The sequence below is a fragment of the Lissotriton vulgaris genome, chromosome 9, assembly GCF_964263255.1.
Source record: "Lissotriton vulgaris chromosome 9, aLisVul1.2, whole genome shotgun sequence".
NCBI lineage: Eukaryota > Metazoa > Chordata > Amphibia > Caudata > Salamandridae > Lissotriton > Lissotriton vulgaris.
This window is the reverse complement of record NC_141697.1, coordinates 415,975,633-416,002,611: the sequence shown is the minus strand read 5'-3', so window position 1 is coordinate 416,002,611 and position 26,979 is coordinate 415,975,633. Positions and strand designations below refer to the sequence as shown.

General features: G+C 43.2%; 1 protein-coding gene across 1 annotated transcript in view; it reads left to right on the top strand.

The window, feature by feature from the left end:
• Positions 1-26,979, top strand: part of MOK (MOK protein kinase) — a 542,725-nt gene that overhangs the window by 135,688 nt on the left and 380,058 nt on the right. The window contains exon 3 of the mRNA XM_086937829.1: positions 21,886-21,975. Coding sequence (XP_086793955.1) covers positions 21,886-21,975 — 90 coding nt within the window. The remainder of the gene's footprint in view (positions 1-21,885; positions 21,976-26,979) is intronic.

The window sequence follows — 26,979 nt, the reverse complement described above, 5'->3', positions numbered from 1 at the left end:
TTTTGAGTCTGTTTCAACAAAAATGCGTTTTACAATGAAGAAAGCCAATTTTAGGAGTGGCTAACTTTTTTCCGACTCCTAAAATGGGTTTAACTATAGTTAAGTTATTGCTAGGTGGAAGAGGAGTATTGTAGGTCCAGATAGTAATTCCTATCCATTTGTATTAATAGTTTAGAGCTGAAATAGTGGTCATGAACAATTGAAAATGTGCCAACCGCCAGTTTGGGGTGATATCTCCTTCAAAAAAAGATGGATCCCCCTGGAATCAAGGAGGCAGTGGATGGACCATTGCCAACTCTCAAACAAAGTTTAAAGAAAAAAGTAAACTTTTCTTTATAGGAGCTTTCCCTTTTCCTTTAAGGAAAGCAGGCTGCATTTTTTTTCCAAGTGAACTTTGATGAAATACAGACATGTTGGCCTGCTGACCCTTGCAGGCCACTATCCCTGTGATTGTGAGCAATCGGATAGAGCCTCATTTTGAAACCTAATCAATATTAATTATGTAGGTCGGATTGCAACTACTTCTGATACTGTTTTTTACAACCTGACCTAATTGTACATAGATCGGGTGCGTAAAATTATTTTACTGGTCAAAAATTGCTGCAAATATGTCGCGACCATTAGAAAGTACATGTGGCCTAGTACATCTAACAAACAGCTTTGATGTCAAGCCAGACATAAAATGATGCTTGCTTTATCCTGTCGGTCACTGCTAGCCGTATTCCGTCGTAAAGTTATAGACATGTATGTTCAGCAGTTCTTTTCTCTGAGATGTGAACGAAAATATGAACAAGTTGCACTGTAAGCTTAGCAAAATTCGTTCTAGTTAATAGGTAACTATCGCAAATTCCACATCCCCAAGTTCATCACAATAGAATGGATGGATTGCATAATCGGTTGTCTTTTTCTCCGTCCTTGTTATTCGCTGGCTTTCCGTTCACTTCATAAGAGATATGTAGAAAGTATAACTCTGCGGAATTTGTCCCCAATGGCAGGAGCTGTCGCTTCCTGTTTTTTGGTGGCTAGAAACCTTGTTTCCCATCTATGCGTTCACAAAGGATTGTCTCAAGAGGGAATCCATGTTATTGGGATACCTATACTGAACCGCTGCAATTGTGTATGTGTACGCACGCACATACATACATATATATTCACAGACATATATATATATATATATATATATATAAGAATCCACAATCCTGAGGTGCCAGCAACCACGCACAGACACGAACCAGGTACAGACCACAAGCGAGGATTTAAAGGTGAATAAAGTGCTTTATTCCATCGATGGGGACGGCAACATGACGCGTTTCGGCCGGGGAACCCGGACTTGATCACATGACAAACCCAGAGAATCATGTGGTTAAATACTGGTTACAATGACACAAGGCCCCTCCCATGATATAAACAACATAGAAGAAATACCATTTATCACAAACTCGGCTGATAAACAACAAATTGTGAGGTAATACAAAAAGAGTATTTTCTATTTAAATACTAATCAAATCAATTTGTCATCAATAAAGGGCAAGTGCCCAATTCTATGAATCGCCAGTGCAAACTTCGCATATGATAAAATGGCAAATAACGCTGTTATGGGGCCATAGAATAAAACCAGTAGAAAAAGTTAAAACCACATACTAAAACAGTGCAAAGAATAGTGCAAAAATATTATATCCAAACATTGGAAGAGAGCAATATAATATTCAGGCATATAGCCTATAGCAAGATGTTACAATAGTGAAAAAAGTGCAAAGTGCAAAAAGTGCAAATATGGCAAATTTATATATATATATATATATATATATATATATATATATATGTGTATATGTATGTATCTATACAATATTAGCCGTATTTACTCATGGTGTCTTGAGATTTTACTTTTGCTTCACTGTATGCAGTGTTTCCAAGTGCCAGTTTAATATCGGCAATAGTGTAGTTTCAGATCATGTTTGATCATATTTGTGTAGACATGTGTGTGTGTTTTCTGTAATTATAGCCAGTAAACGTGGTACAATCGTAGTAAATACGCACGTTCACGCTGCAGGAGAGTAACAGCAGGGTACACATGGTGCAACGTTCCAAGAGAGTCATACTTATCTTTATATGTAGATACCACTGGTATTAACCTTAGGTAGTGAAAGGCGCTTATAAAGGCATCTAATTGATGTGGTTTAATTAAACTTGAAATATAAATATAAGTATTTGGCGTATTGTATCTGCTGTTTAGATTTTGATAGAGGTTGCTGTCATCCATCCTTAAAGTAACAAGCATCTGCAAAGCCATTTAGTCTTGCACTGACTGTCAGCCTTTTGACTTTGTAAAACTTTATTTAGAAGGAGCTGCTTGGCACTTGTCAATCTAAAATATGAACATTGCCTAAAAGCAACCATATACATTTTAAACTCACAAAGAAAGCTTTGGCATAGCGGTTCCTGGTATTGTATGAACTAATTTGTGTGGATGCATTCTTTATGAAAGAGCAGAATTCCAACACTCAGAAAGAAGTTAGCTAAGGGCTCAAGTGTGCTGACCCATTGCTATCTTGGTCCTGTGGATGGAATTAAAATACAAATGGCAAAACGACAGACCAATGAACGAAGACAGCTGACTGGAAACCCTGTAAGTAAGTATATTAGAAATACCTTTAGTAAAATCAAAAGATTTTGCTCCTGGCAGATCTAAAAAGCACAAAGACTAAGAGAGTGGACTTTGGGCCAAATCTTTAAGCCATTGACTGTCGTGTTTTTTATGGTTTGATATTGCTTGTATGGGTCAAGGCTTTAGAATTTTGTGGCTGGTTAAATCTATCCGTTTGTGTCCCCATTAGGTTTTAGTGCTGGTTAGACTGTAGAGCATGCATGCAACTGAGAAACAGTTTGTGTTCTTTAATGTATTTGTTCATGCAACACCATTTTGAGTTCTTATTAATGACTGCTTAAGATAATGCTATCTTGATATTTTTAGGAAATGGTAGTACATTGTCCTCTTCCCCATTAGCTCGTACATACCCCTTCGGGGATGATTCAGGCGCTTTATAAACTAATTAAATAAATCCCCCTACTGGTAATTGTAATGTAACTGGTCAGAGTGAAAACCCTCCTATTGAGGAATCATCTAACTTAAATAATGATGTACCCTTCCGTCTTTGACCCTTTCTAACTTGTCTAAGTCACTTGAGAGTAATTCACCTCTACCAGATTCTAGACTTAATTCATTACAGACTGCTACTTCACAACAGCTTATACATGTTGACCCACAGAACAAAACTGTTAACATTGCAAAGCACTTTGAAAAATTAATCCAACATAGTTTCTTCACTTCTAATACTAGTTAAACAACATCAAGTCGAAGCGCAATCTTTACCTACACTGAAAACTCCTAACTCTAAATCGCTTTTTATTAATATAATCCTGGTGAGTTTAAGAGCCTCGCTATGCCCTCATCCAATGTTTAATTCTAAACCCAGAAGCTAATGGTTTTTTTATATTATTTCAGACACCTTATTAAAAAACACACATCTTGATTTGATGCCTATTTTCACATTAGAAAGTCCCTATGAAATTTTCTATCATAGTAATATACTGTAATTATTATTAACCTTTCCAGAGTTTAAATCTGTTACATTATCTAACCTCACAGGAGTGCAATCTACACAAGATTCCCTAACTCAGAAGGAAGTGACCAGGACTTTGTGAATTAATAATTTCTGGGTCAGAAAAATAGAGAATATGAGCTTTCACATTGGGGTATCTTGGCCAAACCTGTCTCCCGACCTAAAACCCTTTAGTATTCTTAGTCTTAATTGGATTCCAGTAGCTGTTCTAAAAAAGTCTCCCAGTGAATTACTGAAGTCTTCCAGATCATCCGGAGTCCCAAGTCCTAATTGGAGTCAGATGGTTACTTTAAAAATTCATCCCAGCAAATGGTGTGAAAAGATGAGCCTATTGTTTAGATGTATTTTCAACTCGGGGACCATCCCTTGATCGTAGAAAGGCTCAGCTTTGCAGCCTATTTATAAATGAGGCACAGTTTCTGAATCCAAGAGCTACCGTCTAATTGACTTGCTTGATTCCTACGGTAAATTATTTGCCAAATTAAGTTTGGTTCCTGAAAGAACATTACTAAAATTCTCTCAAACAGACTTTCGGCCAACAATTCCTAATATACAAGCAATACTCATGTGAGCAAATAAAGTGTTTGCAGGCAAGAGTAATAATCTCTTTATTTGTTTTATTGATTATTCCACTGGCTTTGACTGGAGGCTATTCCAATCAAGTTTTCCAAAGTTACATTCATTGGCATTGATCTGCCATTACTTTATTTGCTCATTGAGTTACATTCCTACACATCGGTTTACATAAAATTGTCTGTAGGCTACAATTTTACAGCGAAAATAAAAAATGGTGCATGACTTTAGGTTCGGATGTATCCTGGCTCCTCTGTTATTTTCATTATATATGGCTGTGCTTCCACGTTGCCTGGACCATTTGGTTGCTTTACCTCCAAGGGATAACAAAGGATAGCCCACCTATCATATGCTGATGACCTCATTATTTTATTATTTTTTCAATGGCATAATTGGGCCGTCTGAGAAAAATTAATAGATTGCACCATCATAATGTGAATGATAGTCCCCAAATTATTTTAGCCAGAACTAAAATAATGCCAATTGATACATGTAAACTTGTATTTTAAGTTGGCGATTAACTCTTTCACTAATGAACAGATTACTGAGTACCCAATCCTAGGTGTTATTATTGAGAATAAATTGTAATTTGATACCCAGACCTCTAAAGTAACTACAAAATATACAGATTTTAGCAACACTTAAGACATTAATGTGCAAATCTTGTGGTCGTGCATTATGTCAAAGTTTGAAGGCCATGAATGCAAAACTAACCCATTCATCAGTAAATGGCTAATTTGTTCTTCCTGGTAGAATTATTCCAATGTTAGATAAAACTTTTATTAGATATTTTAAACTATTTTTAATGTGAGATCCTCTACTCCACACTGTAGAATATGCCTTGAATTTGGATTGGTGTTTCTTTCATGCTTTGACACCATCCAGTTTACTAATTATATGATTAATTGTGATATGGGTGAGGAGAATTCACTGAGACTTACTATCCACAAGGAAAAATTGTGAAGGTTACTGATTCGAGGAGCATTAGAAAATACCTAATCAATTTTATTTCAACTTACCAACTGCCTACTTTGAAGATGCAATCAGTTTTGAAAATTGAAAAATCTTACTATCAAGATTTTATGGTGCTTTTCAATGGTACAAGAACTAAAATGATGTATATGAATCTTATGAGTGACAGTAACCCGGAAGCAAAGGTAAATTGTGAATTCTTGAGAATGGGAACATCTACTTCAGTCCTACAGTTTGATGGTGTCATTTGAAAAAACTTTGGGAGAACTTGTGGCATAGGCCATAAAGTGAAGAAACAATAGAACATATAAACAGCCTCTGTCATACTTTATTATATTTAAGAAGGGCGTATTTCTTTATTTTCCCGAAGTGTGATGTTGAAAAACATATGAAGCTGTTGAGCTCTTTTTTTAACGGTGAATCCGATCGATTTATTATGTATGCTGTAAAATGTTTTAGAACAGTTTATTTTCATTTGCAAACTACCAATAAATCAGATTAACAGATTTAACTGCGGTGTAACATTAAAGTCTTATGAAAGATATTGTTCAGATTTGAAATCAGGAAAGAGGCATTATGATTTCATTGTTGAAAGATGTATAGCACTTGAGTTTGCTAATATTTGTTTACATTCGTTTAACTTTTACTTGCATTTTTTAAAGATACTTTAATTAACTCTATTCTAGGCTGTATTGCCCTTTATAGATTTATTGCTTGAAACCATTTTTAGTACTCTTACTTTCTAAATTTGAGATTTATTATTAATGATTTTTAATGTATACAATAAAACCTTAAATATATACAAACATATTTTCAAGCAGTCATAAGGTTTTTCTTTCCTCCTAAAGTCTTTTCAAGAACCAATGGGCTCAGGGTTTCCGTCTTTCATTCTTGCTTTTCAGAGAAGTGCATTCTTCAATCAGTTATTGCATGCAGTCATTATAATTAGCTGTGTAGACATTGATTTGAATTTGAATTTAAAAACATTTATATAGCGCTCTGCTACCATGCGGTTTCTTGGCGCTTTAGGATTGCGAGGGGGATGGCAGGAGCGGAGGGGGATCAGACCTTGTAGGCTTGGGAAAATTGATGACTTGGAATCCTATGGCAGAAAGTCTCTTCTGGGACTTTCTTGCAAGTGTTTTGATATTAATATGTTAGTGTCACAATACAAGACAATTAGATTTTTTTGGGAGATCAAAATGTTTGCATTGGACACAGGTAAGCAAAAAAGGACCCTGAGTTGGTCAGTGCAAGCAACTAAGATGAGGCCATGTATGTGGTTTTTAGACAGTTTTTCATAGAATATTATCTTGAAGCACAGTGAAAAACATATTAAAAGCTGTCATTTGCAATGCCCCAGTGCAGGTTAAAGTCTTCTTGGAAAATGCTGGTCTCCGGGGTAAAGAATTGAGATATAATGTACTGCATATATTCCTTGAGGAATGTGTTACTTTCATCATGGAGGCGATAATTGTCATTTAGTCTGACTGATGAGGTGTTAGTGCAGAGATTACCTGCGATAAAAAGTTAAAGATGGGGAACTGGTCAGTATCTGTCAGTATGACGTTGTCTACAGCAGATTGTGTTCATATAAATAACTGCTAATCCTCTGCCATGACTGTCTTCACAAGCACATTGGATAATAGCGTAGTGAGGTGGGAAGAGGAGATAGAAAAATATTATGTAAACTGTCTTTGAAACAAGTTTCAGTAAGGGCAAATATGCCAATGTTGAACATGGTAATAATGTTGTGGATCTCTTCATGATGTTTCACTGTAGAGCAGCAGTAGTTCAGTAAACACAATGGGGTAGCTAGTAGTTCAACCAGTACTTGGATAAGATTGGAATGATCCACCTTTTTTGGATTTAGGATGCGTGAAATGTGGTCTGTTGTTAGTGATAGTGGCGATGGGGAGGATGGTTTGAGATTTGTTGAGTACAGGGCTCGGAGCCAACAGCTGTTGGTCATAACTTTCAACGAGTTCTTGAAATTCCTTTTTTTCGAGTCAGGGCTTTGCTCTTAAAGGACTACGGTCATGATTGTTTCTTGGTAACCGGCCATGACGAGTAGAATTTTTACAAGCAAGTAGTTAAGTTGAACTGGTGTATGCTGGCTGTCGAGTTTTTTATATGATACTGAATTGACAGTTTGAGTCATGAGGTCAATTCTTTCCACTACTTGGGTCAGAGTTTTCATAAGCACTGGAATGGGAGTAGTGTTTAAGTACCTGCAATAGTCAGTCAGTCCTTCCGGTTTACAGGTGAAGTCTGACTGTAGTATGCAGGGGACGATGTTATGGGTGGTCTTCTTGTTGAACCATTCATGTTTAGGAAGGGGGGGGGTGTAGCGATGTCTATAAATAAGGTTCGGGTTAGGGCTGTTTGGAAGAGAAAAGCCTAGTTCGGGAGAAGAATACTTAGCAAAATGTGCTGAATTTATTGAAAACATTGTGCCACAATACACAAAAAAAAGGCAAATAACACAAAAGATCATCCATGCGAAATACAGAGAATACGATAAGTTCTTGGGAGGCCAGAAAGCCAATACTCACAAGATGATCATGAGAAAATCATTACTTCCACTAAAATGACAATAAACGAAAAGAAAAAAAAACTTATCAAAACATAATTGAGAAGGGAAGAAAAATAAAGGCGAGATCCATTACAAAGAAGATTAATATACATGGCAAAGATGAATTACCATACAGAAGTTGACTGTGCTGAAACGTTGCTGCATGTGCTGGGATGCGGGAGGTCAGTACAAAAACATGGCGAAGAGCTGCTCCCGCCGACTCGTAAGTCAATCTACGTTTGGGGGACCTGTTTGAGTAGAAACATCCAGTGAAGCAAGGAGTGTTCGCTGCAAATGTGTGCGATAAACGCACCAGATGTCCCTGGGCCTGGAGGTTGGGGGTTGAAGTGTAGCGTATATCTCAGATTGTACGCTGAAGTAAGCTAGGCTTCGAAGCCAAGAAGCTTTGGTAGGACAAGACCTTGTCCCCCACAGGACAGCGATCTCGCGTTTGGCCAAGAGTAACGTTATCGCTGCAAAGCGCCTATAGCAAAGTTTGATGCAGTTAACCAGCCGCAGAAGACCCAGTTTCGGAGAGGGTAAAAGAGGAGTATCTATTATTTGTGCAAGTGTTGAAAAGACTTCTTGCCAATATGCGGAAATGTGGAGACAGGCCCAAGCCGTATGCATGAAATCGGCGTCTAATGCATTACATTTGGGGCAGTTTGTGGGTTTGGAAGAGTCAAACTTGGCCAATTGTCGAGGGGTTATGTAAATTCTATGGACAAATTTGAAATGAGGCAATTTATGTCTGTGGTTGGGGGATACTTTGTGAATTTGCTCTAGGCAATAGGGCCATTCTTTATCCGTCAATGGCTGTCCTAAGTCATCTTCCCACCGCTGTCGGGTCCCCCACTCACTCCCCACCCTAAGCACCAAGCATGCTTTATATATTTTTGTGACCAGGTGCGACCCAGTGTTGTCGGCGATGAGGAGGGTGAGCGGGGGGGAATTCCGTGTACGCGAGGGAAAGGTGGAAAACTTGGCTCGTAGTGTCCCCTGAAGCCACATTAAGGGAGTCCACGCCAGTCAGACAATTTACGTGCCTGCCCATTTGGGAATAGGGAGCCAAAGGTATTTAAGCCCAGTTTGGAGAGAGTGACTCGGACCCCCCTTTTCAGTGGTAAGTGGTAGAAACAAATTGTGGGTGAGCACCAGGGCAGGTGAATAAAGAGGACCGGAACCAAATAACAGTTTGCACCAATCCCAAAACGTAGTACCCAAGGGCTGAATATCCTGCGAGTCAAGGGGGATTCCCTTAGGGAGCAACGATGCAAGAGCAGTCGGGCAGCTAGTTCCTTTTACGGTTTCGTGTATGGTATGCGAGCATCTGGTTAAAACCATTGTTCCGCAATTGGGCCTGCGCCACCAAGAAGTATAGTTGACGGTCTAGAACTGCAAACACATCCTGTGCATATGGAAGTGTCCCAGGTGACCCGATGCCTACGGCCAGCCCATATCAACCTGATAAGGATGCCTTGTAGTCGAGCAAAAAAACCATTGGTGATAGGGGTGGGTATGGTGCGAAAAAAGTAAAGAAAAAGAGGTAGCACCTTCATTTTTATAAGTGCGATGCGACCAGCCATGGAGAGAGGTAGTTGTATCTATGCCTCCACCTGCGCATTGAGTTGGTCTACAGCAGGACCGTAGTGTAACTATATAACCCGGCCTTTGTCCCTGTGTAGATGTACTCCAAGGTATTTAGTGGTCTCCCTAGCTACCGGTAAGGGGTATTCCGTCTTGTCCACCAGAGCTGCGTCCGTAATGGGAAACAACACCGATTTCCCGCAGTTGATCTTCAGACCTGACATGGAGCCAAACCATTCGATTTCATCTATTAGCGGTTGCAGGTTATTTTTGGGGTGGTGGACGAAGAGCAGAACGTCATCTGCATACAAGGTCTTTAGTAACGGTCCGTTAGGGAATTGCAGGCTGCGAAACAAGTGTTTTTCTTGGAGATGTCGGACTAATGAGTCCATTGCTATAATACATATTAGCGGGGACAAAGGGCACCCTTGGTGTGTGCCACGTGTACTGGAGATGGTAGTGGACAAGGAGCCATTTACGCAAAGGCGGGCCGTGGGAGAGGAGTATAGCAGGGCGATGTGTCCCGAGGGACCACCAAGAGGAATTGGCTCCCTGTCCGAAGAGGGACCGGGCCTGGCAAGGAGCGGTCGGCGAAAGGCCCAGCTCGCGGCCCCCCAGCCCCCACTCACCGGATGATCTCGCAGGGCGGTTGTCCCCTCTCAAACAGGTGTCAGGTCCTGCCACGCTGCAAGCGGCAGGTGTCCTGCACCACTGCAAGTCGGCGGGGCCCAGCGGAGTCAGGTGACTCAAGCCTCAGGCTCACCCATAGACCATGTCTCTACAGGGCAACCGAGGTGGGCTGGGCCTCACAGCACATCCTCCACAGCGCCCCTCCCGATCCAAGGGAGGGCGATGTGGGTCCTGCACCTTGACCCCCGGCGCCATTGAAGTGCCCCGCAGCTTCTGGCCACTATTGGACGTAGTCTGATGGATGGTGGTGGGCTCAACACACCATTAAACACCGTGTGTGAGCATCGGCGGCCGGAGCTTCAACACTGTGCAGCCAAGCTTGTCGATGGCGTGGCCACGCCCCGGAGTTAAAGTTTTAGGGTAGAAGCAGTGTGAATCAGTTTGGATGGATGTAGAGAGAAGAGTAGTAGTTTGAAGGTACAAGGGTGAGTTGAGGGCTGGTAGGTGTGAATTAAATGGTGTGGGGAGAGAGTAGAGAGGAAATGGGAAATAATATTAGCCCATGAGGGTGATTTGGGGACTAGGAGGGGAAAGGTGGGGTGTAGACAAGCCAGGATGATCAGGTGGGGGTACAGGGTTGTTTGTATGAGAGACCAAAGACCGGGAGTTGTTTGCAGAGGTATGTGGAAATAAGGAGAGAGTATTATCACCAATCACATGCAACATGCCCATAGATACGTGTTTAAAGGTGACCAATGCACAAGTTATGCATGAGTGGTTGATAGATAAAACAGAGGGAGAGAGACAAGTGGGGCTAGTTCTATGACTTTCTAGGCTTGGGGGAATTAATCTAGGCAGGGCATAAGAATGAGAAGGCCTCAGAAAGAAGGAAAGAGAGATTGAAAGACTGAAAGAAACATACCAAGGTTGTCATCTTTCGGTTGGAACATGATCTTGCCATTGTTAAATACGCAGATTGAAAACTACCTCTGAAACTTATAGAAGGGGAAACCGGTTTCTTTCCAAGATACACTTTTTTAAAATAGAGGAGATTTTCAGAGCCTTGTCAAATGTATGCACCCATGGGGCTGTGCTGGACATGAAGATATTTTTAAAATATTTTTAAAATAAGGTCCTGGAATCGAGGATGTGGGGAACGATGGAAGAAACACAATGGTCGAAGTTTGAACTGAAGAGAGTGTAGGTTAAAGAATAAGAAAGGGCTAAGTGAGGCTGTAGAAAAGCTCTTACACCAAATCAGTGATGGAGGTCTGTTAAATGTTAGAATGAAAATTATCTCCTTCCCCAAATCAGTATTGCAGTATTGCAGGGAGTACTAGATGTAAGAGAGTGATATTAGGGTGAATCACAACAAAATGAAAACCGATTGTCGAGGCTTGTGGTGCCAAGAATCACAGTGGGACTAAAAGAAACCCTTGGTGGCTTTACAAATAAAAAATTAAGAGTAAGACATGTGACGAGTGTAGACTCCAAATGAGAGAGTGGTAACTAGTGCTGGGGGCAGGAGACATGCATCTTTAAATAAAAAACGTTTAGTTGAGCCGAAGAACAGAACCGTTTGATTAAACGTAAAAGGATTCAGAGACATCATTTTACAGCAAACTCTAGGTTGGTGGAGCCTTCTTTTTCTGAACTAGCAGAGCTCCACCTAATGTAGCATCCCCCCCTTCATTAAAGGGGTTTCACAACAGCGAATGAAATTGAAACAGGTAAATAACCTAGATAACACATTACATTTTATCAATTCATTTTTACTCGTAATCACTGTTGTTGGACCCGGCCCTTTGGGCAGGTTCACCCGTAGACTTTTTGCTTTTTCCTAGCCTGTTGCTGGAACCTGGTGTTGGTGATTCTAGGCCTCTGCGCACTTTTTCACTGTGGTACAGTGTAAAGTGCTGGAGCTCTCTGTATGAAGGGTGAGTGACCTGCCCTCCCATAGGAATGAATGGGGAATATGTATGCCCATGGTAGTTCCTGATGTGTGGGGAGTGCAGGGGCGAGTTTGGTATGAGCGAACTCGTGAGAATGAATGCTGCAAAATGGTATATGCGGCATGTTTGTGTCTAGTCTAGAAGTACTACTTTTGGAAGTTGGCATATTTGTGTAAGTTGGTGCTAGCGTGTGATTGGCTGGTGAGTCTGCCCAGGAGTGCCTGGGCCTGCTGGTGGATGGACTATCTGGTTTGAGTAGGACAGGGTCTGCAGGGTCTGCAAGGCCCCGGAGGAGGGGGTCTGAGTCAGCCGTAGATGAACGGCCCCATCTGCTGTCAGGGACGGGAGGAAAGAGCGTCTGGTGGTGCCGGGACGTGCCTGCCGCCCACCCTGCTGGCTCTCCATCCTGATGGCCCACTGGCACCTCTGGCCCTGAAGCTGTCAGGAAGACGAAAACCAGAAACATTCCAGTACTCAGGGCCCCTTGCACGAAAACTTCAAAGTACTTCAAAGGCATTTCTGTGTATAAGAAGGGGCTGTGTCTCCTTCCAAAACGTTCTTGTTTTCAACTTGAATCTGCCAGGGGCTGCTGCTGCTTGGGCTCGGGGGAATCCCTGGGCTCTGCCCAGCCCTGGGCACCTGATGGACCTTCCTGGACTCCTGGGGGACCCTCTGCCTTGCCTGGGCTGATGGGGGGGACTTTGCTTTACCCCCTGGGTGTCATGCCTGCCGAACCCGTACTGACGTGGTTGGCAATGACATGGTTGGCAAAAGCTCCGCTAATCATGGAAGAGCGCATGCGCAAGGACTAGCGCATGCGTGAGCAGACTATTTAGTCCTTCCTTGTTTTTGTTAGGACGCTTTGCGTTCGTTGCGGGATTTGAGCATTGCTTCCGGGGTTGTTGGCGTCCGGACCGCGTCGGGGATCGTTTGCTGTACTCAAGACGTCTTCCCGATTGCTTCCTTCGAGTTCAGAGCTAAGTGCTAGGGGTGCTTGTGATTTACAGTATCTGTGAGAAAGTTTACGTCCAGTGCAGGTTGCACTGAAAAGACTGTTTATTTTGGAGCTTTGTTAAACGGAGATGTATCCGTGTTAGTTATACCGGCAGGGGTGATTTATGTTATTGACAGGAGTGACTCACAAAGGGATTCAGCGCTCCAGGACGTTGTTTTTGTATGTTGTTCATAGACACAAAACAGGTACTCCTGATTCATTAAGGGGGCTTCTAAATGTACGGGAAGTTCTACAGTAAAACTAAAATATCTCTATTGTGTTTAGGGAATCATTAGTAGAGGACCAGCGGACTTCTTGTGGAGTAACAGGGAGACATTCTTCTTAAAGCACACTACAAACTTGGTACATTTGTATGCCTTATTCAATCTATACAGTCCCAATTAGTGAAGGCACTACGATCTAATATCTATTCCTTATCTATAGGAGTGTTCTTTTTACTGCATCTTACTATCGACTTCTTCTGTGAAGATAACAGAATCCAGTCACGTTTAGGTAGATGCCTTACACACAGTATCCAGGTAACCCATATAGATGTTTAATGAGATACACATAAGAATAGTTACTTAGATGTTTCCATTAATCAGTCCTCTTACTTACAGGAGAAGATACTGACGACCATAGAGGGGGTTTTCCTGTTCTCTACGCATCCTGGATTCCCGATTCCTGTGTCTCCCCGCCTTTCCTTGTTTTGTTTCCCTGCTTTCCCGGCATTGGCATCATCTCTGTTCACCAGTGTATATATATATATTGGTGTAGAGTGAACCAGTGTAGGGGAGTTGTGGATAAGCTTCATCTCCGTGGTGTTTCCGAGGCAACCAACATCAGGACACGACAGAACGCAAAGCCCTTTAACTACATTGCCGCCCAAACACCATGGAAGTGACGCTCACTGATTTAGCCAATATGATGGGAAACCTCCAGTTAGAAACCCAGGCATTGGCAACTAAACTGGATAGAATGGATAGGGACGGAGCCGGAGCAGCTTCTGGCACACAGGCACAAGTTATACAAGTGGTTACTCCCGCTCCCCCATTACCTCTTGCTCCCCCTGAACGTTTTTCTGGCGATCCTGCACGCTGTGCAGCTTTCATTAGTCAATGTCAACTACACTTTATGTGTAAACCCACGTGTTTCCCTACAGACCAATCCAAAGTAGCTTTCATGATCTCATATTTGGGGGGCTCAGCTTCCAATTGGGCAATCCCCTTAATAGAACGAGATGATCCTTTATTGTTGGATTACGACAGATTCAAAGGAGACCTACGAAAATTATTTGACAAACATACTTTCACTCATGCGGCGGATACAGAGCTGCTTCACTTGAAACAGGGGAACAGAGAATTGTCAGCTTACATAGCAACTTTCAATCGTCTAGTAGTAGAAGCTGGTTGGCCACAGGACAAACGTAGTGCTTTATTTTATAAAGGGTTACGTGATGAGTTAAAAGATGCTTTGGCACATGTGGTAGATCCCCCAGATACTTGCCCGGAATTGATAGATTTAGTGGTGAAATTAGACCACAGATTAGGGGAACGTAGAAAGGATAAAACAAAGTATGAATATAGCAAGACCCTCTATAGAGAAAGAAAGACAGAACCTGAATCTAGTGGGGTGCAGGCATCAGACGGAGTAGAACCAATGCAAATAGGGAGCGTGAAGGGTCCAATTAGTGAAGCAGAAAGACAAAGGAGACGAGATCATAAATTATGTCTGTACTGTGGTAAGGCAGGCCACTTTCTCCGTGAATGCCCTATTAAACCAAAACAGGGTAGGAGGTCGGAAAACTAGAAGACCCGAGGCCGAAAGAGACTGAGGCATCGGGTCATTCCGGATCTATAGTCTCCTCAAACAATCATATGCAGAGTCACTTCTTTGTGCCTTCTTTATTGCAGTGGCAACATTCTCAACAACAAATACCCATAATGATTGACTCCGGAGCCTCCGGTAATTTTATGGATCTAGAGTGGGCTCAAAAACATGACATTCCTATAACACAAAAGGATAGCATAGAAGAGGTGTGTACCATTGACGGGAGCACTCTCAAATCAGGGCCCATAACGCAATCTTCTGAACACATCCTAGTGACATTAGTTGGGGTGCATACAGAAAGCATGTTCTTTGATTTGATTTTGTCACCACAATTTCCTGTGGTTTTGGGCTTACCATGGTTAAGAGCTCACAACCCTGCAATAAACTGGCAAAAGGGTGTTATCGAGTTTGATTCCGAGTTATGTAAAGAACATATCAGACCTTCGGAATTACACACTGAAACGGGAGTAGGAGATGCAGACCACTCCCGAGCATACGAATCAGATGAGACTACTAAGAGTTGTACCGCTATCTCCAGTACAGAATTACCAGTTGACGAACCAGACACTTCTTTACCAGAGGTTTACCTTCCTTTTTCATCCATATTCGATGCCAAGGAGGCTACTAGTTTACCCCCCCATCAGGTATATGACTGCAGGATTGATTTGCAAGCAGGAGCACGTATACCCACTAGCAGAGTGTACGCCTTAACCGAGAAGGAGAATGTATATTTGAGAGAATATCTCGACAAGATGTTGGAACTAGGTTTCATAAGGGTATCCCGATCCCCTGCATCGTCAGCTCTTTTTTTTATACCGAAGAGAGAAGGGGGTCTGCGGTGTTGTATTGACTATCGTTCCCTCAATTCAGTCACCATTAAGAATCGCTATCCACTTCCTCTCATCGCCTCGTTGTTGGATCAAGTGAAGACGGCTAAATTCTTTACGAAGTTGGATCTACGAGGGGCCTACCACCTCGTAAGAGTAAGGGATGGAGATGAATGGAAAACGGCGTTTTGCACAAAATTCGGTTTATTCGAATATTTGGTCATGCCGTTTGGCCTATGCAATGCCCCCTCTGCATTCCAGTTTTTCATTAATGACATTTTGAGAGACATATTGGATCAATACGTTATAGCCTACATTGATGATTTGCTGATTTATTCTGGTACATTACAAGAACATATTCACCATGTTCAATCCGTTTTACAAAGATTGAGGGACAATAATCTGTTCTGCAAGATGGATAAATGTTTTTTCCATAGGTCACGGGTGGCCTTTCTGGGATATATCATCTCTGCTCAGGGATTGGAAATGGATCCACACAAGGTGCGTGCCGTAATGCAATGGACCGCCCCTACTTCCGTTAAGGAAGTGCAACAATTCATTGGCTTTGCCAATTTCTATAGACGCTTCATTTACCGTTTTTCAGATATAGTGACACCCATTACCAGGCTCCTAAAAAAGGGAATCCCTTTCATTTGGACGGTTGAAGCTGATACTGCGTTTCAGGAACTAAAGAAAGCCTTCACTAGCGCTCCTGTTTTGAGACATCCTGATCAGAGTAGTCCCTTTGTAGTAGAGGTGGATGCGTCACAAGTCGCTGTGGGAGGGGTGTTGTCACAAGTCCATCCTGAAACAGGGGAACTACATCCCGTAGCGTTCTACTCACACAAACTAACACCCCCTGAAGTGAATTATGCGATAGGGGAGAGAGAATTGCTGGCAATAAAGAAGGTACTAGAGGAATGGAGATCCTATCTCCTAGGAACTAAATACACGGTGACTATCATCACTGACCATAGAAATCTCCAATACCTTAAGACAACCAGAGCCCTATCTATGAGACAACTACGATGGACCCAGTTTTTCAATGGGTATGATTTTGAAATTCACTTTCGAGCTGGGCGAAAGAATGGGAAAGCAGATGCCCTGTCAAGGTTAGGGTTCGATCCGTTACCTTCAGGAGAGGATCCACCTTCCATTCTAGTTACCAAGAAAATCATAGGTGTAGTAAGCACGGAAGAGAGGTTTCTTAAGGAGATACAGGAGGCACAGCAAACCCCCCAAGCTCTGGAGTATCTGAAGAGTCAGGAAACCGTTTGGAAGGATGGTTTAGGATATGTGATGGGTGGTCTATATATACCAACTGTGCCATTGAGACACAATATTTTACAATGGTGTCATACACAGGGATTGGCGGGTCATCCAGGATGCAAGAGAACAGTGGAAATGGTGAAACGTTATTGTTGGTGGCCCAGTATGTCGCAAGATATACAAGATTTTGTGAAGACCTGTCATGTCTGTGCACAAAGTAAATCCTCTCACATCAAACCAGTAGGATTGTTAAATCCCATCCCGACCCCTCCAGGTCCATGGCATACAGTATCTATGGATTTCATAGTCGGATTACCTCGCACAAGTGCAGGGAACACTACAGTATTAGTTGTAGTAGATCATTTCACTAAAACTGCTCATTTCATTCCCTTAACTGGTTTGCCTACTTCATTGAAACTAGCTCAAATATTTTTAAGGCAGGTAGTTCGTTTGCATGGCATACCTTTTGTTTTGATCACGGATAGGGGTACCCAATTTGTCTCAAGATTTTGGAGACAATTATGTGGGCTATTACAAGTGGAAGTACGTTTGTCATCCAGCCATCACCCCCAAACAGATGGACAAACGGAGAGAGTGAACCAGAGTTTAGAACAGCTGATTAGATGTCAATGTCTTCAGTCTACAAAGGAGTGGGATGAAGTCATCTGGTTAGCGGAACTGGCATATAACAACAGTCATCACTTCCCCACTTTGTTTACTCCTTTTTATGGTTCACATGGGTTCCATCCTCGAGTATTACCTATACCCCTTTCCATTACATGTAACCATCCCTCCGTATCTGCCTTAGTACAACATTTGCAAATGGTACACAATGCTGTTATAGAGAATTTAGATAAAGCCAAGACTCAATACAAGAAGGGTGCGGATGCACATAGAACACCAGAACCTGTATATGCAGAGGGTGATAAAGTGTGGCTGTCGTCTAAATACATTGCCTTGAAAGGGGCTTGTAAATTTCAACCCAAATTCATTGGCCCTTTCGCAATCTCTAAAATCATTAATCCAGTAGCCATGAAGCTTGATCTCCCTGTGTCCATGAGAATTCATCCCGTATTCCATGTCTCGCTCCTTAAGCCTGTCACACCTGGTACACGTTTGCCAGTGGGTACACCACCTGTTGTGGTGGACTCGGAAGATGAATATGAAGTGGAGAGTATTGTGGACGCCCGGAGAAGTAGGGGTAGATTACAATATCTGATACATTGGAAAGGATATGGAATTGAAGAACGCAGTTGGGAGCCTGCAAGTCAAGTGCATGCCCCTAGACTGATACGTCTGTTTCATCGACGCCATCCTAATAAACCCAAACCTGTTGGGGGTGCTTTGGGAGGGGCGTACTGTCATGCCTGCCGAACCCGTACTGACGTGGTTGGCAATGACATGGTTGGCAAAAGCTCCGCTAATCACGGAAGAGCGCATGCGCAAGGACTAGCGCATGCGTGAGCAGACTATTTAGTCCTTCCTTGTTTTTGTTAGGACGCTTTGCGTTCGTTGCGGGATTTGAGCATTGCTTCCGGGGTTGTTGGCGTCCGGACCGCGTCGGGGATCGTTTGCTGTACTCAAGACGTCTTCCCGATTGCTTCCTTCGAGTTCAGAGCTAAGTGCTAGGGGTGCTTGTGATTTACAGTATCTGTGAGGAAGTTTACGTCCAGTGCAGGCTGCCCTGAAAAGACTGTTTATTTTGGAGCTTTGTTAAACGGAGATGTATCCGTGTTAGTTATACCGGCAGGGGTGATTTATGTTATTGACAGGAGTGACTCACAAAGGGATTCAGCGCTCCAGGACGTTGTTTTTGTATGTTGTTCATAGACACAAAACAGGTACTCCTGATTCATTAAGGGGGCTTCTAAATGTACGGGAAGTTCTACAGTAAAACTAAAATATCTCTATTGTGTTTAGGGAATCATTAGTAGAGGACCAGCGGACTTCTTGTGGAGTAACAGGGAGACATTCTTCTTAAAGCACACTACAAACTTGGTACATTTGTATGCCTTATTCAATCTATACAGTCCCAATTAGTGAAGGCACTACGATCTAATATCTATTCCTTATCTATAGGAGTGTTCTTTTTACTGCATCTTACTATCGACTTCTTCTGTGAAGATAACAGAATCCAGTCACGTTTAGGTAGATGCCTTACACACAGTATCCAGGTAACCCATATAGATGTTTAATGAGATACACATAAGAATAGTTACTTAGATGTTTCCATTAATCAGTCCTCTTACTTACAGGAGAAGATACTGAAGACCATAGAGGGGGTTTTCCTGTTCTCTACGCATCCTGGATTTCCGATTCCTGTGTCTCCCCGCCTTTCCTTGTTTTGTTTCCCTGCTTTCCCGGCATTGGCATCATCTCTGTTCACCAGTGTATATATATATTGGTGTAGAGTGAACCAGTGTAGGGGAGTTGTGGATAAGCTTCATCTCCGTGGTGTTTCCGAGGCAACCAACATCAGGACACGACACTGGGACTCTCTGGGACCTTTGTACAGCATGGTGTAGCTGCATTGCTGGAAGGACCTTGATACTTTGTGTTCTAGCGCCTTGGAAGCGCTTTGGTGCTTGCAGCCCTGGAAGAGCGCTTTATTTTGATGATAGCGCTGAGGAGCGCTTTGCCCGCCTGGCGAGTGCCCACCTCGCTTATTCTTAATTTTATTTAACTTCGGCTGCCCACGCCGTGATTGCCGCTGCCCGGGGGCCGGAAGATGCCCAGAAGTTGCCGTTAGTCCGCGGCGAAGATCGAGCCCGCCGCGCTCTGATTGGGTGAGAGAGCCGAGCCCCCTCACCAGAGCCGCGACGGGATTGGCCGGTGGATCGTCGCGTCATCGGCGAGGCCGCGCTGCCATTGGTTGGCGGCCTCGCGTCATGAGGGGCTCGTCGCAGGAGCCGCGACGTGATTGGCTGGGCCGCCCCTGAGGCCGAGGAAGAAAGGAGAAGGCGCAAGAGATGGCGGCCGTTCGCGGGGCTCCTCTCGGCTGAAGGAGCCCCGAGGAGATGAGGCGGCGGGTTAGCAGGGCTCCCGTGTGCCGAGGGAGCCCTGCAGAGGGAGAGAAGCTCGACCGCCCCCGCCGCAAGGCCTCCAAGCTGCAGGAAGAGCCCCGCAGACCAGCGTCCCCCACGGGCAGTCCGGTGAGTGGAGCTACCAGGTGGAGAGGGGGGCGCGAGAGCGAGGCACAGAGTAGGAGTCCCTGGCTATAGCGGGACTCCCACGCGAAGAGAGGACGCTGATGTTGGTGCCGGTCGAGGCACTGAGGAAGGGCGGCCCCGAATGGCAGTGGGTCGCCCCACCGTGGTTGTAGAGCCCGCGAGGGGCTCTTGAGGGCCTGCAGTTGTGCAGAAGTCCCTGTAAGGGGCTTGGGGGCCAGTCTTTGTGTTGAGCCCTGCAAGGCTCCAACGAGGGCGGCAGAAGAGAGGAGGGGCTCTGGGACACGTTGTCGGTGTCCGCCCCCCCCCCCTAGTGGCGCGAGAGCGCACCTGTTGCCAGTGCGAAGCCACGAGGGCTTCAAGGGCGGCCCCAGTTGGCAGTGGGTCGCCCCAACGGGGCACCATTGTTTTAAGAGCCTGTGTGGCTCCAACGTTTGGCTATTTGCAGCAGCAGAGCCTCTGTGGCTCCAACGTCAGGGGCATGTGCGATATGCCCAGAGCCTGTGTGGCTCCAGCAATGGCGCAATTGGCACCTAAGGGCCAGTGAGGGCCCTGGCGCAGTTTTTTGTACACAGTTGCCCAGCACTTTGTGGGCGGCTGCCACGTTTAGGCTTTTTGTACTTTGAGACTGGCACCCTGACACTGAGACTCAGGGCGTCTGAGCCCCAACAAGGCCGTTGGCCTAGGGACTGCCACAGGTGGTGGCTTATGTGAGTTTGTGCGCAATCATATGGTTATTGCACCTCTGAATGTGATCTCTTGCATCATATGTTATTCCTGCACCTCTGAAGGTTTTTAGGCCTCATGTGATCTTAGCGCTATGGTTTTACTCTGGCACCTCTGAATGTTTTTAGGCATCATGTGTCTTTCTTCCATGTGCTTTACTCTTGACACCTCTGAGTGTTTTATGCATTATGTGTCTTTCCTTTCATGCGCTGCACCTCTGAATGTTTAGTCATCGTGTGTCTTCTTGCGCTGCACCCCTGAATGTATTTTATTGCATCATGTGCTCTGTTCTTAAACACCGCTGAATGTGTAGGTTTATGCGTCAGGTGTTTCCCTTTACTACTCCTCTGAATGTATATTTATGCATCATGGGTAATGTGCTCTTTCCTAGACCCCTAAATGCTGTGTGATACTTAGGTGGTTGTCCTTTTTAGTACAGGTGGTCCTAGTGAGGTCCTGGTTCCCTGCGTGACATGCTCCTAAGGGGTGTAGGGTTGCGTAGTGGGTACTTACCTGTTCCCAGTAGTTACTGGATGTGATTTATAACTGTTACTTTGTGCTACAGTGATTTTTATATTCTTTTATTCTAATTTCTGACAAGTATTTCTATTTCGGAAAGTGTTGATTATGACAGTGGCCCATGTGGCCCAGTCTTGTAAATAATCCCAAGTGAATATTACCCTTGCCAGTTGGCACCATGTACATGTCTGATTTTATCTGATGTGTTTTTACAATACAAAAGTTATTTTTACAATAACCTTGTGTGGAGTCTCTTTTGTGGTGTGCCTAGTATGTTGTTGCTGTTGTGCGCTGACGCAAATGCTTTACACATTGCCTCCGAGTTTAGCCTTACTGCTTGTGCCAAGCTACCAAGGGGGTGAGCAGGGGTTATCTTGGCGTGTGACTTCCTTGCCCTGACTAGAATGGTGGTTTCTGCCTGGCTGTGGCGTCAGCCTTAGCCTACCAGAAATAGCCAGTTCTAACAACTGTTTACCCCAGTCAGAGAGACCCACATAATGAAATATTCCCCATTCCCCACCCCCGCATTGAAAGGCCATTCGCTACCTGTGTGATATTTCAGGAGAGTTGGTTCTATGAAAATTATTTCTCAGATTGCTCTTTAACAGTTCATTAATTACACCTTTTTTCTCTGTGTTTGTTAGTATTGAACACGTGAATAATTTACGGGAAGTGCAAGCCCTGAGGCGACTGAGTCCGCATCCAAATATTCTTCACCTCCAAGAAGTTATTTTGTAAGTGTGTTGTTTATTGTCTTTAGTGTTTTAAATATTTGAAAAAGCAATGTATTAGTCGGTTGAAAACTATAAAGAATTACGGCACCAGATTTTACTGTGTTGACATGGACAAGAGTAGCTTGTGATCAGAGGCGCAACTACAGCCAAATTTCGAGGGGGGCTAAGAAAACATTTCGGGGGGGGGCTAAACCTTTAATCAGTAGGCAGAGTGGAGCTGCTGGGGCTCTTAGAAGTGGTGAAACAACTGCAAGGTCTAATTAACATTCAAATGGTCTTTTAAAGACCTGTGAAACGTTCGGGTGCGGCTCTGTGTGTGCCTGGGATCTGTCTCATCCCGGTCTGCCACACACCAGGGGGGGGGGTCGGTGCTGAAACCCGGTGAGTCCAATGGGTGTTGCGCGCCTGCTTGTGATAATACTTGACTTTTATTGTTTTAGATTTGTTACCAACACATTTTTTGTACAGTTTGAGTCATACGTAAAATATATTCAAAGTAACTTCCATTGGGCCATAAATATGCTCGTTCAAAATGCAACAGAAGGCCAAAGTCTATTGCTAATTACAGTAAGTACATTGCAAGTGTTTGCAAGGACTTTCCTTGCACCTTGTGAAGCAAGACATCATTTTTGTGTTGCAAAACTTAGCCTTTAAGGCTATATCACTGACATCCTGCTATGTCTAGCAAAAGTCAAGTGCCATGGTTGCCTTCTGTGCACCTTTAGGAGAATAATGTTGAGTACCTGTTGCATGGCAGAGGTATTGGATGCTTGAGTGGCAACAATTGTGATATCAAGTTATTGGCATATCATGTTGTTGGTGTCAGGCTATTATATGTTTCAGACTGTGGATGAAATACAGACTTTAATATCTTTAAGTATGTTTGCTTTTACATCCCAACTGTCCTTTCTCCAGAAATTATACAGACATTCTTTTTGTAGTGGAGGTAATCAGGTCTCTTCATGACAGCATACCGTAGGATTTTAGCTTGAAGTCCAAGTTTAATTGTTATTTTTTTATTACATTTTTGTACATAATAGAAACGACAACAACCTTGCAGAGGCACGTATAATACACATTCAATGCTTATGTTCAAATGTGCAGCTATCGCAATGCACCATCTTCCGTTGCTAGAAAATGAATTTAAATGAGCAATGCATAACATAATTTATACAAAACCACTCAGTTCTATGATGTATGTCTACTTCAGACAGTTCCCTCCTGTTCCTGTTTACTGGTCAGGTAAGATCAAAGTGGTCCCCATACATCACAGGGTCTGACCTGTGGGACCTGTAGATCTGCAAAGTTTTCAGCCTGCACTTTGCTTGTGGCAGCATACTGGAGCCAATTTGCGATCTTAGGGAGGGGCCCTTCACCCAGGAACACAGCAGCCTTCTCTTCGACAGTATTGACACAAGTCTTCTTCTCGTCTTAGGGAGTAGCTTGACATATCTCAGTAGTACGACTAACGGTGTTCATTTAACTCTGATGCCCACATTTATTTGTGGTCCAACCTGCACACCAGGGTACTGCCATCATAGGTAGTTTAGCTTTCCTTGAATTCAGTATTCCTCTTTGCTAAAGAGGATCTGAGGTTTCTTGAATTTGGCTGATGGAAATGACAGTGTTGTCTTATAAAAACCATTATGGATGATGATACAGGCAAATTTAAATTCAATCATTTTGTTGACTGGGAACCAGTGGAGTTGTCGAAGGTATGTTGAGACATGGTCAAATATTTTTTAGACCAAAAAGGATATTGACCTCTGCATTTTTGATCTTCTGTAGATGGCCACTACTTTTTTAAAGTAATTAAATTTGGATAAATGCACAGCTAGTTCATAAAACTAAAGTTCTGATATTGACTCAATTTTTATGGTGCACCGGAAGGTGGCGTCGAGGGTCTAATGACGTCAAACAACATAACATGAGAAGTGAGACTAGAGGTTCTCTAGGGTCATCCCTCCACGGGCACACGGTTGGTTGTCTTCCCTCCAAAAGAAGACTTTCACTCCAATGTTTCAGTTATTCACTTTTTTTTATTTCATTAAATTTAGGTGATGTTGATCTTAAGCATAACTTAATGTCCTTCGTTCTGTGGTTCACATATACTTATTATTCAGACATTGTCATTGTGGAGCATCCAATGCATTTCGGGCATTATATGGCATGCCCTTCATCAGGGAAATCGACACTCCCGCCTCCCGACGTAGGATCTTTAAAAATCCAACTGCCTCTGCCTTGGTTTCGACTCTAAACGACTTAAAAAAGTAAAGACAGAGTGAGGTACTGGGTAAGCTAGTTGAAATAAAAAAAAGTGAATAACTGAAACATTGGAGTGAAAGTCTTCTTTTGGAGGGAAGACAACCAACTGTGTGCCCGTGGAGGGATGACCCTAGAGAACCTCTAGTCTCACTACTTTTTTAAGGCATTGAAGATTGCTGGCTCTGAAATGTGAGAATCAGGATACTACAACAGGAAGACAGGAACTGCTGATGTTCCCTATTACTGATTACACACCAAGATACTGAGCAGATGATTTAGGTAATGGTTGCTTTTAACAGCAGGAGAACAAAAGTGGTTGCTAAGTTGGGGATTTTATTCATTGTAACCCCTGAGAAGCCCAGACACCATTTTTTGGCACCCAAAAAATCAATTAATAAATATTAAAATGTATTACTTGTCCACACCATTCGTGTAGTAGCTTGGCTGTTCTCCAGTTCAGGTAATTACCCAAGGTGAAGACACAAGACTTCTCCCAATTAATTTTGGCTTCCCACAGTTTGTAATCCTAACCATAGGAATACAGTATAGTAAACATTTACATACACCAGCATAGGCCCAACGTTCATCCTTTCAAGTACAGTGAATAGGAACTCAAAATACTTCTCAGTATTTAATGTCTTAGATTCATCCAGTACATGAAATAGCCTCCTCAAGTCAATTAATCCGACAAGGGCAAAATCTTCTGAATTCTGGCAGCACAGATTTAGCTTTTAACCCTTGCATGCTAATGACGGCCCCCAGCCGCCATGCACTACGGCGCTCGTGTGCTGATGACGGCTGGGGGCCGTCATAAACCCGCCCACTTGCGATTTTGCCGCACAGGCGCAGAATCGCGGCCGCATGCAAGAGGTTAATATGGAACAGTAATGTTTACCATTCACTGCTTCCTTAACCAAAGCCAAAGTGGAGAGGATCTCTAGTTCTTCTTTGAACACTGTATAAACGTTTAGATGGAACCCAACCAGTATCTTGTTTTTCTTTTGGCTTAACTTGTTTCAGGTAAATAGGTACGTTAAGATCCCTTTTTATTTTAGCAATCTATTTGAGAGAGTCAGCTTCTTCCAAGTGCTTAATTGTTTGGGAAGGGGAATGTGACTCCTAAGAGTATATTTTCGTTTAGTGTTTTTTGAAAACTAGATTATTTTCCTTATATGTGCATGTCAGGAATGTGTTTCTGTTCTCTAATAAAGTTAGCTTCCTGTATGGTAACCGTTCCTAGTCCACCAAGTTAATACTCTCTTGCTCTTTTTTTACCCTCCCAACAATGTCTGTCTACATTTGGCAAAATCAGCCTCACACCCATGTACCCATTCACCTCACCGAATTGTAGGCGGCTTTGTAGATCCAAATAAAGTTCTCTTTTGCGAACTGTAATAGTGCACAAAAGAGAGCTTCATTGCAAAGCATTTCAAGTAACCCGTTCTTATGGGCTTTTTTAATTATGAATTAAATCTTTATTAAGGTAATCAACATTTATGCATGAAGTAGTGGTCATAGCAATATAATGTAACTACCAGGTAAGCTGCACAACATAATCTCATAATTGGAAAAACATTCAAGATTTATTTTATCCCTGTATGGAAAGGCATGGATTCGCTGTCTGGATTGTAGGGGTAAAAAAGTAGGTAGTGAAAGAAACAAAGAAAGACACATACAAGATGGCCACGTAAATAATAGGACTCAAAAACTTATTTTGCTGTTTCACAAATGTAATTGTTGTCCAGTAAAGTTGCGTGCCCCTCCAAGCCAGTCTCAGGCTTCCATTTCTTTTTTGAAGGTTTTTAAAGTTGTGTTAACAGCCAAATTAAACAGTTCATCAAGGATAACAATCTTCTAGACTATTTTCCATTAGTTTTCAGAGCAGTGTATAACACTAAATCTATGTTACAGTCTTTGAAGATGTACCAACATCCAGGGCCAAGAAGACGACTTCCTTCTGATCCTGTTAGCTTTACAACAGCATCTCATTATCACTTTAAAAAAAATATTTTTATTATGCGTTTTACAACAGAGTAATAACACAAAAACAAACTTTGCACCCCCATTGTGCCACGGTGGGCAGTAGAACACAAAAATACAGCATAACAGACTTGAATGTGGGATACTGGGGGACATAATGTCAAGTAAATCACGGCTATTCCAGCACCATGCGGCCCCTTCCTCATCCAATGACCAGAGGCCCTTCTGTCCAACCATGGAATGCAGTCAGTGGAATAGAAACAAGCAGTGGGTCTCATACAGCCCAGTGCACTCCTTCAAACTCTCCTGCACTGGCTCCATATCATCTCGTGATTTCAGGGACAACCCTGTGCCTGGTAGATAGGTTCCTCCACCTGCCTACATCCCTCCATATTGGAGCTCCACTCCAGCACCGTAAAGGGATCTTCCCTCCGCTATCTTCTCAATATGTCTCACTTCACCAGTGTGAGGGCCATGTTGCAGAGGGGCCAGTGTATACTGCCAAGAGTCACCTCCCCCAGATCCACAGAGATATCAAGCAGGGGAGAGCGTCAAGGTATTGCCGACAACCTGGGAAAGTCAACTCTGTATGCTTGACCAAAATCCTTGCCGTCTTGGGCAACCCCAAATGGTATGCAGGAGGGTACCCCATTGACCACACCCTCTGACAAAGGTCAAAGTCAGGGACTCCCATTGCTTTAGCTGGACCAGTCCGAATCCCACCTGGATGGCCACCTCCCCGGTATATTGACACGCAGC